This window comes from Schistocerca americana, chromosome 2 (genome assembly GCF_021461395.2).
Source record: "Schistocerca americana isolate TAMUIC-IGC-003095 chromosome 2, iqSchAmer2.1, whole genome shotgun sequence".
In the NCBI taxonomy this organism is placed as follows: domain Eukaryota; kingdom Metazoa; phylum Arthropoda; class Insecta; order Orthoptera; family Acrididae; genus Schistocerca; species Schistocerca americana.
The window spans coordinates 576,629,058-576,642,752 of NC_060120.1; the positions used below are offsets into that span (position 1 = coordinate 576,629,058).

At 45.3% G+C, this 13,695-nt stretch overlaps 1 protein-coding gene across 1 annotated transcript in view; it reads right to left on the bottom strand.

Annotated features, from left to right (window-relative positions):
- Positions 1-13,695, bottom strand: part of LOC124591202 (TATA-binding protein-associated factor 172) — a 294,467-nt gene that overhangs the window by 202,711 nt on the left and 78,061 nt on the right. Inside the window, exon 16 of the mRNA XM_047131715.1 lies at positions 11,603-11,769. Coding sequence (XP_046987671.1) covers positions 11,603-11,769 — 167 coding nt within the window. The remainder of the gene's footprint in view (positions 1-11,602; positions 11,770-13,695) is intronic.

Below are 13,695 nucleotides of genomic sequence, written 5' to 3' on the forward strand. Positions count from 1 at the left end.
GATCAAATGAAAAAACCCACCCCCACGAATAAAACGTAAAACTAAAGCTGCCGTTGAGGCACTATCGTCCAACACCTAAGGTAGGGTGCTGGGAAAGTTAAAAGTCTGCCGCAAAGTGGCTAAAAGTTGGCAGTCCAGGAAGAGATGTATGACTGTCATTTGGGAGCCACAGCGACACTGGGCTAGCTGCGAGAAGCCCGCAGGGAAGACTTCCACACATCCGCTGTCTCCTTAATGACACACAGTTTGTTGTGCATGCTGTTATGCCACTCCGCCTCCCAAAGCTGAAAAACCATGCGGCATAAGACAGAAGGCAGGTCAGTTTCAGAGACGCCGATCTCCAGGAGTGATTTCCATGTAGCCTGTTTGGCCAGCCTGTCAGTAAGCTCATTGCCTGGGATCCTGATGTGTTCTGAGGACCACACAAACACCACTGAATGACAGGACCATTCCAGAGCATAGATGGGCTCCTGAATGGACGCTACCGAAGGATGGCGAGGGTAGCACTGGTCGATAGCTTGTAGGCTCCTCAAGGAGTCAGTACACAGGAGAAATGACTCGCCAGGGCATGAGCGGATGTGCTCAAGAGCACGAGATATGGCCGCCAGCTCTGCAGTGAAAACACTGCCGACTTCTTGCAAGGAATGCAGTTCAACAGGGCCTCTGTGGACGTAGAAGAAACCAACATTACTATCAGCCATCGAGCCATCTGTGTAAACAACTTCAGGGCCCCAGAACATGTCAAGAATCGAGAGGAAGTAACAGCAGAAAGCAGTGGGGTTAACAGAGTCCTTAGGGCCATGCAAAAGATCCAAACAAAGCTTCGATGGAGGTGTACATGAATGGACCTCAAGTAGAGGTGGTAAAGAGAAGGACTCCAGTTCGGAGAGAAGGGATCCCACACAAACTGCAATCATCAGCCCTGATGCGGGAGATGAACTGCCACAAGTGGGAAAAGGAGACGTTAATTCCGATGCTCAGGAGAACTAAGAATGTGTGCAACATACCTGGCTACAACCTGGCTAGCAGTTGTAGCATGTCGGATTGGCAATGGAGGGACTCTGGCCTCCTCCAGGGCACTGGTCACCAGACTCATTCTAAAAGATCCCATCGCTAGGTGAATGCCACAGTGGTGCAGTGGGTCAAGTAAATGCAACGCTGAGGGTGCCGCCGAACTGTAAACGAAACGTTGAGGGTGCCGATGAACCGTAAACTAGACTCCCATAGTCAAGGCTAAGATTGAACGAGGGCTCTGTAGAGCTGCAGCAGTGTCGAGCGATCTGCACCCCAGTTGGTGTTGCTCAGGCAGCGGAGGGCACTGAGGTGCCGCCAGCACTTCCGCTTAAGCTGACGAAGGTGAGGCAACCAAGTCAACCGGGCGTCAAAAACTAGTCCTAAGAATCAATATGTCTCCACTACATAGAGTGGATCGTCATTAAGATAAAGTTATGTTTCCGGATGAATGGTACAATGCCGACAGAAGTGGATGACACACCTAACTTTGCGGCTGAAAACTGGAAGCCCTGTGAATGGCTCCCTGTAGGTGCCGCTCAGCAACACCAGTACCGGAGGAGCAATACAAAATGCAGAAGTCATCCGCATACAGAGAAGGGGAGACTGACGGCCCTACAGCTGCTGCTAGGCTGTTGATGGCCACTAAAAATAGAGATACACTCAATACAGAGCCCTGCGGAACACCATTCTCCTGAATACGGGTGGAACTATGGGAGGCACCAACTTGGACACGGAAAGTACGGAAAAACAGGAAGTTTCAGATAAAAATCGGGAGTGGGCCCCAGAGATCCCACTCATACAATGTAGCAAGGATACGATGTCGCCAGGTCATGTCATGTGCTTCACATAAGTCAAAAAAGACGGCAACCAGGTGTTGGCATCTGGAAAAGGCTATTCAGATGGCAGACTTGAGGGACATAAGATTATCAGTAGTAGATCGACCCTGGCAGAGGCCACCCTGACGTGGAGCCAGTACGCCAAGTGACTCCAGAACCCAACCCAACTGCTGACACACCAAATGTTCCAGCAGCTTATAGAGAAAGTTGGTGAGGCTGATGGGCCGATAGCTATTCACATCAAGTGGATTTTTACTGGGTTTTAGCACCGGAATGATGGTGCTCCTCGCCATTGTGATGGAAAGACACCATTGCACGAGACCAGTTGAAGATGATGAGGAGATATCGCTTATAGTCAGATGAGAGATGTTGAATCATCTGACTGTGGATCTGATCCGGCCGAGGAGCAGTGCTAGGGTAATGTGCAAGGGTGTTAAGGAGCCCTCACTCTGTAAAGGGGGCATTATAGGGTTCACTATGGTATGTAGTGAACGAGAGGACTTTCCTTTCCATCTGCCGTTTGAGGGTGCGAACGGCTGGGGGGTAGTTCTCCGACACACAAGCTCGAGCATAGTGCTCAGTGAAGTGCTTGGCAATCGTGCCTGCATTTGTAGAGAGCATGCCATTGATGTTAACGCCAGGTACACCCGTTGAAGTCTGGTACCCAAAAGGACATCTGATCTTCGTCCACCCTTTGGAAGGTGACATATGGCACTCAGTAGTCGACACATACCTCTCCCAACACTCTTTAATTGCCTCAGTGACTTCCGGCAACCACCATGGGACTGTCTTTTGCTGGGAGCACCCTAGAGAACGAGGAATCGCATTTTTCGCCACAGAAACGATTGTTGTAGTGACCCGCTCAATCACAACATCATTGACACCATGTGTGGGAGGTTCAACGGTGACAGCAGAGGTGAAGGCTACTCAGTCTGCCTTGTTTAAAGCCCATCTGAGTAGACATCCATGGGCACGACGCCAGGGGTGTGACAGGAAGATGGGGAAGTGGTCACTACCACACAGGTCATCACGTGCTCTCCACTGGATAGATGGGAGAAGTCCTGGCCTGCAAATTGATAAATCAATGGCTGTGTAACTACCATAAGCCACAATGAAATGTGTGGCGGCCCCAGTATTTAAGAGGCAGAGGTCGAGCTGTGACAGTAAATTTTCGACATCTCTGCCACGGCCAGTAAGCATGGTGCTACCCCACATGGGGTTATGGGCATTAAAACCTCCCAAAAGTAGGAAGGGTTTAGGGAGTTGATGTATCAGTGCAGCCAACGCATTCAGGGGTACCGCACCATCTGGAGGGAGATATACGTTGCAGACAGTTGTTTCCTGCATCGTTCATATCCTGACAGCCACAGCTTCAAGAAGAGTTTGAAGGGGCACAAGTTCACTACATACAGAGTTCAGGACATAAACGCAAACTCCACCTGACGCTATTACAATCGCTACAGTTATTGTAATATCCCCTGTAGCTGCGAAGGACCGGTGTCCGCATTGCCAGGAAACAGGTTTCCTGGAGGGCAATGCAGAAAGCAGGTGTAAAGCCATAGCTCAGCCAGGTGGTGGAAAAAACCACCGCAATTCCACTGGAGGATGACGTGATCGTCAGATTGGGAAGGCATGAAACACTCAATGAGGCAGTCTACACCTCAGGGTCACCTGCTGCCACCGACTTATTTCCTGAACAGGCTACATCCATTGTGTCTGAGGGTCTGGTGAGATCTAGGTCCTCAGCAGATGCCACGATCTTCACCTCATCCTCGGACGCAGAGCTTGTAGGCAGCGGTGGTGAGGGTGCCACCACAATTCCATTGGTTTTGGGGGGGTCTTCTTTCTGGATTTCTCTTGCTGATCCTTGGGTTTCTCTGGCTGGGAGGGCGTCACTGATTCCGTCTCCAGGACAGAGGACGATCGTTAAGCCCTATGACCAGCTGCTTTTGGGCACTTCAGCCACTGGTGTGTGTCATCTTTCCCACTAGCAGAAACCTGGGAAGGGAGTGATCCAACGGACCTATTCCTGGTGAGAGGAGCCGAAGAAGACTTACACTTCTCCGGCAGAGAAGTGGGGACTGGTATCCCAGATGGTTGGGGGGACAGTGCTCCCAAGATAGGTGGTGAGGGAGCAACAGGGAGGGAAGTGCCCCCCACCATCAAGGGGGCAGGTGTAGTCTTCCGGCTTCGAGAGCCGACTGGAACTCGTGTACTGTTCTCGTAGTGGCGGCATAAGAGGAGGTCATAGCCACAGGATGTAGGCGCTCAAATTTCCTCTTAGCCTCAGTGTAGGTCAGTCGGTCCAGGGTCTTGTATTCCATAATTTTCCTTTCTCACTGTAAAATCCTGCAGTCTGGTGAGCAAGGGGAATGATGCTCTCCGCAGTTGACACAGATGGAAGGCGGGGCACATGGAGTATTGGGGTGGGATGGACGTCCACAATCTTGACATGTGATGCAGGAGGTACAGTGGGAATACATACGGCCGAATTTCCAGCACTTGAAGCACCGCATTGGGGGAGGGATATATGGCTTGACATCACAGCGGTAGATGATCACCTTAACCTTCTCGTGTAATGTGTCACGCTCAAAGGCCAAGAAGAAGGCACCAGTGGCAACCTGATTATCCCTCGGACCCCAACGGACGCGCTGGATGTAATGGTGTGCAGCTCATCATCGGACTGCAAAAGACTTGCCACAAGCAAGTAATGCCCGTGACTGGGCAGAGGATGCCATTTTTATCAAGACTGACTCTGACCGCATTTTGGATAAGCCCTCCAACTCCCCATACTTGTCATCTAAATACTTACTTACTTACTCCTCAGCTCTACAGCCCGTGAAGGGCCTTGGCCTGCATCACAATATCCTGCCATTCTATCCAATCCATGGCTTTCCATCTCCATCCTCTGACACCCAGCTTTTTCATGCCTTCTTCAACTCTATCCACCCATCTCTTTCTGGGGCGTCTCCTCCGCCACCTGCCTCCAGCCTTGCCATCAAAAATCCTCTTACATGCTCTGTCGGACATAATGAATGTTAGGACCCGACGTGGAGCTGACTGCAATTCAGACCACCATCTAGTGGGAATTAAATATAGGCAAAGGATCTCACTATTGAGTATACAAAAAGACCACAAACAAAAGAGGTTTGACATTAAGAAACTGAAGTTAGAAGAAATACGGAGAGCATACCAGACGAAAACAGAAGAGAGCATTAAGAATGAGACTGACACATCAAATGAATATGTAGAAGTAATGTGGAAACGATGTAAGACTGCAATCCTAGAGGCAGCTGGAGAGGTTTTAGGACATGAACAGGCTCAAAGGAAGGAAGATTGGTTTGACGAAGAATGTATGAGAAGAATTGAGGAATGTAATATAGCACGAATGAAATTATTGCAGAGAAGAACTCTAGCAAATCTGAATGAATATAATAAAAAGTGGCGTGAAGTGAAGAGGGTCTGCAGACAGAAGAAAAGAGCACTAGAAAAGAAAAAAACTGGAAGAAATTGAACAGCTAGAAGAGAAGCAAAGTCGCGAAATGTACCAAAAGATTAAAGAAGGAAAGACTGGGTTCCAAGCCAGGACAAATATGTGTAGGAACAAAGAAGGCGATTTTATAGGGGAGAGTAATAAAATATTTGACAGGTGGGCAGAATACTTCCAAGAGTTACTGAACCCAGAAGTAGAAGGGTTAGAATGAGAGGAACTGGTGGAACTAACTTACTATGGACCAGAGGTCTTAACACCAGAATTTACACTGGATGAAGTGATGCAAGCCATTAGGACCTTAAAAAACAATAAGATCAGATCCAGGCCGAACTTCTCAAATATGGTGGGGAAACGCTGTGGAAAACAATTCATAAAATAATACTGAATATCTGGCAAGAGGACGGAATGCCTAATGAGTGGAAAACAGCTATAATGTCCCCCATACATAAAAAAGGAGATAAATTAAACTGCCAGAACTATGGAGGAATCTCCCTACTAAATACTACATATAAAGTTTTCTCCAAGATTCCAACCAGCCGTCTTACTCCATATGTGGAAAAGAGAGTTGGAGACTATCAGAGTGGCTTTTGAAGAAATAGGTCAACTGACCAGATATTCACACTGTGCATACTACTTGTCCTCTAAATGCTCTACAAAAAAACTGAGGCTTCATTGAGACAAAGGAGTCCCCAGCAGCTCTCACACACACAAGGTACCGGGGCGAATAAGGTTCGGTGCCATCCTTAGCCTGGCGTTCCTCCCATGGTGTGGCCAGGGAGGGGAACAATTTAGGATCATACTTCCTTGCACTGTACTGAGGCCTGGAACACTTAGAGACTACTGGAATTTGATCACCAGCAAGTGAAGACATGGTATGCTTCATCACGCATCATCTGGCTGATGCTACCCACTCTGACCAGGAGCCCTTTCCACGGGCACCATCCTGACCAGGAGCCCTCTCCACGGGCACCATCCAGCTGCAGCAAAGGCCACCTGGCAGGATGGCCACTGTCGCTAGTTCCAATGCCCCAGGGCAATGGGCATCTACTCCTTGGCATACATGGGGAGTTAATGGTGCAGGCATCAGCAGAGTGATCCCTGTGTAGTCAGGGGGCTACAACCAACAGGGTACATGGCGGCCCCACCACAACGGACTGACTACCATGCTGGATATGAGGTGCAAAGAATTCCATGGTCATTGCCTGCGCAGAAAACGATACTGCATAGTGGGTAGAGGAAAACGCACCCAGGAAAGTGCCCTCGTCCAAGAGATGGAGGATGAGTGAGACCGCAATGCCTCGACGAAAAAGTGAGGTAAAGATCTCAAGGCAAAATGGACCTGATGCACCATGTAAGGCACCCTCCCCAACTGGCTTGCCCTTCAGGAAAATTTTGATTGATGGAGGTCAAACCCTGCAGGGGACCATACTAACCCCCAGGCCCGCAGGGGGTGGGGGGGCTGTTGAGCAAAGCAAGAGATCAATGGCAGAGAATGACCCAGTTGCAGTGTAAAAGTGCGTGCTCTGTCCCCTATTTAGCAGATTCGCACATGATGATGTAAGAAGCCTCTCAACTGCTCTCCCTCGGGGACAGGTAGTTGCAGAGCCCCAGAGTACATTGTGTGCATTTAAATCACCCCAGAGGATGACGGGGTGGGGGAGCTGTGTAAGATGGTTATTGAGAGCCTCTTTGTCAAGCCCATCATGTGGCAGCATATAAAGGTAACATATTGTCAATAGATGACGCAAGTGCACTGATATGGCAACTGCTTGTGATTTCGTGGTCTCTCTCTCTCTCTCTCTCTCTCTCTCTCTCTCTCTCTCTCTCTCTCTTCCACTCAGGTCGTCCTCTTGTGGAGGACATAGCCCCAAAGCTCAGGGGTGTATGACTGATGAAAAAGAGTGTCCTGGAGAGACAGACACAGTGGTCTACCCTGAGATAGTAGACAAAGTTTCTCCACATGCGTCCTGAACCCCTGCAAATTCCATTGAAGTATGGGAACCCTCTATCACGGGGGTAGCATGTTCATCCTTTCTCTCCACTGGGGTGTGGAAACTGGAGCAGGTGGAGGGGCAGTTTGGGTCGAGATTGCCCCACACATCCCTCAAATTCCATCAGCTCTGGGGAAGAGTCAGATGAAGCATCTTGTAGAATCAGATCGACATGGTTGGATGGTTTACCACTTGACTTCACTTGCTGTTGCTGCTTTACAGTAGCTTTTCGCAGTTTTGTGGGCTTTGCTTGAGCCGGAGGAGGAGTGGCAATGGCTGTCCTGGGCTACTGAACAGGCTCAGGTAGTGCCTGGGGCTCACTCGAGTTGGCCACTGCACCTTTGTCTGCTGTTGTGCTGTTGTTGGGGGGAGGGGGGGGGGGGCTACAGGTGTTGGAACATTTGCTGCCTTGCAAGTGCACTGACATGTGCAAGTGTTTGTGCCATCACTCACCACCTCCGTTTGCATAGAGGCATCAGATTTCCGAATAGGCTTCTGAAGAATGGTCGCAAAAGACGTAGCAAACATGAAAGCCTGTATGGACTTTTAAATGTTTTTGGCCTCACCACAGGAGATACACTTAGTTGTTTTTATTTCCTGTACCTTGCATTCCTCTAGAAAGATACTGCAATCCCTACTCCAAACAGAGTTTGTCCAGAGCAATTGATACAATTAGCTGGAAACAAGCAACCAACTCCTTCATGAGTGGCCTTACCATAGTTGCCACATGTCACTTCTCCTTTACACCCGAGGGCTGTATGCAAAAAAAGCTGGCATTTAAAACAGCCCATTGGGTTTGGGACATACGGCCGTATGTTTAGGCGAAGAAAGCCTGCTTGATGTGATCTGGGAGTTTGTGGGTGTTGAAGGTAAGAACGGAGGAGTCAGATTTCACCAGATTTCCATCCACCATTTTCATAATGTTCTGAACATCCGCAATTCCCTCTGGAGCCCACTCACTCTTCAGTTCTTCGAGTGGTTCATCAATGAGGTCCCTAAGTGATTTAACACCTTTGCTGAAGTTCAGAGCTGTGGAGCTCTGAATTGATGGCATATTTGCGCAGGCACTTAGCACTCTGTAGGTTAACAGCTTGTTGGGAACCATATGTTTAAACCAACACCGTCCCATTTTGTAACCGCTTTACAGATTTTAAAGTCCCGGCAATTCCTTCTAAGCCCTTCTAGATGTAAAAAGGCAAGACCTTGAAACTACCTTCTTTCCTTTTTATTATTAATAACACATTCTGATTACTAGCCTGTGTTCTGTTACTCTTTACTGTTGTGTGCTGCCTTACTCTCGCATCGCAGGGCTGGCTAAGCCCTCTTATTAATTGGGGTGTTAGTACCTTCCAGCGGCCTAACCATCCCACTGGGAGGAGGAAAAGAAGATTTCAGAGGATCCACTTCGGTCCCACAAGCAGCTAGGGAAATAAGGGTCCACTTAAGACAGAGCCCCACGTGCCCAAGTAAGCCTTATACAACTGAGCTGCAGCAGGTTCTCCAGAAGTTGCCCACTGATGACTGTTCCACCTCAACAGCCACACGCGGTCAAGCCAAGATCCCCGTTCCCTGAGACACACAATGTTCCACTGCCAAGCCTCACAGTGGTCGCTGAAGCATGCCCAGAGATTACGGTGACAGGAGACTGGTGGCACTGACCAGTCCCCAGCTCAGGAACCCCAGGGTCACCAAGCCCATACTCAGCAAATGAATGCTGAGCCCCTGAGGAGGGCACCATACCAAACACTGCCGTCTGAGTTGTGATGTACAACACTAGAGCACTCTTGCGGTTATTTCTACCTGTTACAGAGAACTGCAACTCGTCATATACATACCCACTGATGGTGTGGATGTGTACAAAGTTTCACAGACATTCAACCATGTCTTCCGCATGCTTGACATTTTTGTCAGGTAATGTATCTATGTATCAGTTAACTTTTATGTTTTCATGTTGTATTCAGTTGATATATCTAATAATAAAGTAGTATTTGGATGTTGGGTAAGTTGTGAGGGTGAGAAGTAGTTAAAAATCAAAGTTCTCCCTTCCACTCTTACACGATTTAAAAGGTGAGCATGTATTTTTTTTTTTTTTTGTAAAAATACTGAAGTGAAGAACTATTTGAAAATATGTAAATTTCAGAAAATACATATACTGTTTCCAAATGTTCTGGAAATTAATCTAAGGATGTTCTTGCATTTCTTAAATGTTATAGGAATGTTTGTAATTTTCTTTTTTTTTTATATATATTTTAGAATTGGAACTCTGATGCTTTTGAAATATGATCTAGAACGATCTGCAAGAACTGGAAATACTCAATGATATGTTTGAGAACTTTCAATCTCAGAGTATAAAATGCTAAATTAGATAAATATTTGTAATAAGTAAAAAAGAAAGTGAATATACACTGAAGAGCCAAAGAAACTGGCACACCTGCCTAATATAGTGTAGGGCCCCCAAAAGCACGCAAAACTGCTGCAACATGTCATTGCATGGACTCTATTAACGTCTGAAGTAGTGCTGGAGGGAACTGATACCTGAATCCTGCAGGGCAGTGCATAAATCTTTAAGAGTACGAGGGGGTAGAGATCTCTTCTGAACAGTACATTGCAAGGCACCCCAGATATGCCCAATAATGGTCATGTCTGGGGAGTTTGGTGGCCAGTGGAAGCGTTTAAACTCAGAAGGGTGTTCCTGGAGCTACTCTGTTGCAATTCTGGACGTGTGGGGGTGTCACATTGACCTGCTGTAAATTCCATGGCTATTCACAATGGACATGAATGGATGCAGGTGATAAGACAGGATGCTTACGTACTAATTACCTGTCACAGAGTCATATCTAGACGTTTCAGGGGTCCCATATCACTCCAACTGTATATCCCCCACACCATTACAGAGCCTCCACCAGTTTGAACAGTTCCCTGCTGAAATGTAGGGACCATGGATTCAAGAGGTCATCTCCATACTCGTAGATGTCCATCCGCTTTATACAATCGGAAACGAGACTCTTCCGACTAGACAACATGTTTCCAGTCATCAACAGTCCATTGTTGACGTTGACGGGCCCAAATGAAGCATAAAGCTTTGTGTTGTGCAGTCATCAAGGGTACATGAGGGGGCCTCCAACTCCAAAAGCCGATATTGATGATGTTTTGTTGAATGGTTCGCACGCTGACACTTGTTGATGCCCTAGCATTGAAATCTGTGGCAATTTGTGGGAAGGTTGCACTTGTGTCATGTTGAATGATCCTCTTCAGTCATTGTTGGTCCTTTTCCATCCACAGTGATGTCACAGATTTGACATTTTACTGGATTCCCGACATTCGCAGTACATTTGTGAAATGGTCGCGTGGGAAAATCCCTACTTCATTGCTATGTCGGAGATGCTGTGTTCCACCGCTCGTGCGCCAACTATAATACCACGTTCAAACTCGCTTAAATCTTGATAACCTGCCATTGTAGCAGCAGTAACCGATCTAACAACTGCACCAGTCATTTGTTGTCTTATAAAGGCGTTGCCGACCTCAGCCTCGTATTCTGCCTGTTTACGTATCTCTGTATTTGAACATGGATGCCTATGCCAGCTTCTTTGGTACTACAGTGTATTAACATGAGAACTGAAATGATAAAGATGACTTGCTTCAAAATCGGAACATTTTATATGAATGAGGCTGAATCAAAGTGATAGTAAGCATGAAAAAATTCATATAGCTACTTTTTCCACTACTGGTAGAAAAAATAAATATTAATTAATTAATTAATTTATCTATTTAAAAAACAGAATTGGTTAATGACTCCCCGAGTGAGCCTCTAACAACACTAATGTTTAAAGAAAATGTTTAAAGAGAACCTGACTGAGCAAATTTGGTCGAGAAAAGTTAGACTGGCAGTTGCTCTTGAAAAGCATCAAAGACCAAATAAAACAAATTTATGAAAAAGTATATTAAGCAAATTCCACTTAAACTGGTATGTCTAATGTTTATATCTTTACATGATGTGCAAATCCTTTTTGAACAACTGTATTAAACCACACCGATTATAATCCACAAAATGTCTTAAATACTTCCTTCTCTGTTAGCCAGCACTTCGTAGTTTTTACATCTACAACACATTAAAGAAATTACGTGTTTATCATCTCTAGAAATTGTGTGTTTATTATCTCTACAATGCTAAACACAAAATTGTTCAAAGAATCACTCATTTCACAGAACTAAATGAAACGTGTTTTCTGTAACAAGTATAGGGGAGCAAGAAACTATATAGCACTCACGAGGTACTTAGCAGTGTTTGATCGGAGCTTGTCTGAGAAACAGCTGCTTGTATGGCTCTTCGGCGTTCCTCTAGACTTTCTGCAACCTTTGGCTTAAGCTTGTGGGAAGACAGCAGTTGCTGTGATACTGGTCCACTGAGTTGCTGAATCTGCTCCAAAATCAGTACCTGCACAGTCGGTAACATGTCAAGTAACTTCACCAAATTTTCAGTGCATTGACAATATTGATATACTTATGGTTTCTATAATGTATATTATGTTATTTAAATGATCAATAGTATAAGGAAGGATTAAAAATAAGTGTCCCATTTAGTTGGGGCATCAAGTCATTGATAAATGCAATAACAAGACAGAGTTTGTATGGCGCCTTTTTCAGAGTTAATAGAACACACACACACACACACACACACACACACACACACACACACACACACACACACACACACACAATCTTTGTGGCTACAGTACTCCAGTTGACTGTAGCTATGCAGATGTATGTGTGCGTGTATATGTGTTCTCCTGCCTCTGAAGGGGGATTCACCTGCAAATTCTCAGTCTTGTTTACGCATTTAATGACGACTCAACATGTCAACTATATGATGAGTTGTTACAACTCACTCCTTCTATTATATATTTTTCACCAACGTCTCTCCATTACCATAAAAGTATAACGAGGTCAAGAAGTTTAAGAACACACACCCATAATTGCAATGATCTAAATCTTAAAACATTTTGGCTTGTATAATCATTGTAAAGGAATGGAATCCTCTTGAGCTATGAAATTACACTGTTTTAAACAACTAGTTTTGAAAGGTAAGTGTTGCCATAAATCAGCATTTACACTGATTCCCAAGCTAACTATTTTCTTTATTTCACTTACTAACGTAGCTTCAATATTTTTTTTAAGTTTTCCATAGGGGGGAGTACACTTCGCAGAGAGCAGTGAGCTATAGCTCAGTGCAACTTAGTACCAAATTAAATGTAACAATATAATGAAAAGGATAGTTTCTACTCACCAATAGCAAAGATGCTGGGTTGCAGAAAGGCACAACAAGAAGACTGTCGAAAAGTTAGGTTTCGGCCAACAAGGACTTAGTCAAAAGTACACAACATACACACACACGCACACACTCACGCAAATGCAACTCACACACACATGACCCCACACTGTCAGCTGGTGCTAGTCTGGATTGTGTGTATGTTGTCTACTTTTGAGAAAGACCTTGTTGGCCAAAAGCTAACTTTCCAACAGTCGTTTTGTTAGGTCTTTCTGCGACTTAGCATCTCCGCTAACTGGCGAGTAGCAACTATCCTTTTCATTATATTGTTACATTCCATCCTGGATTTTCCATTCTTAGTACCAAATGAGGTAGTTGAGGGCTACTGTACATCCACCTAGGAGGACTACTCAACAATAATTATAAAGAAAACATTTGCCTAATTCTTGTTAGTGTTTACAATTCATTACAAAAGTGCAAGTGGTGAGACAAATCCATTTAAGTCTGATTAGTCAGGTTGCACTTACTACATAGATTTATTGTAGCCAGTGAACATAATTACAGCATCTTTCTTTCTCACATTATTTTTCTAAAGATCATTTCTACAATTATATGTAATGTTCTTCTAAGCCAGCAGGACTGGAAGCAGAAAGTTAAAATTGGGGAAATTAACCCAAATTAAGACCCTCTAGAATCTGAAGCATTATCACTGATTTGAATCCTTTCAATAACTGGAAAATGAAGTTCAACTGGTTCTTATCTGTTTCAAATAGTCCAAAACTGTTGGAAATTGAACCACTCAACATCTGACAATCATACTAATGACATACATTTATGTAAACAATATTTTACTGAATATCAGAATAGAATTTGGTAGTGGTGAATAACTTGGCTTCAGCTGTGTTAGGTACAGATGTGCATACTACCTATTGATAACATGTGAAAATTTGTGGCAGAAAGGGATTCAAATCTGGATTTCCTGCTTATCGCAAGTGGTCACCTTAACCGTTAGGCAATCTGTGCATGCATGCCGGAATGACCTGAATTTCCACATGTCATACAATCTACATCTCAATGCCACAGTCTCCTACATTC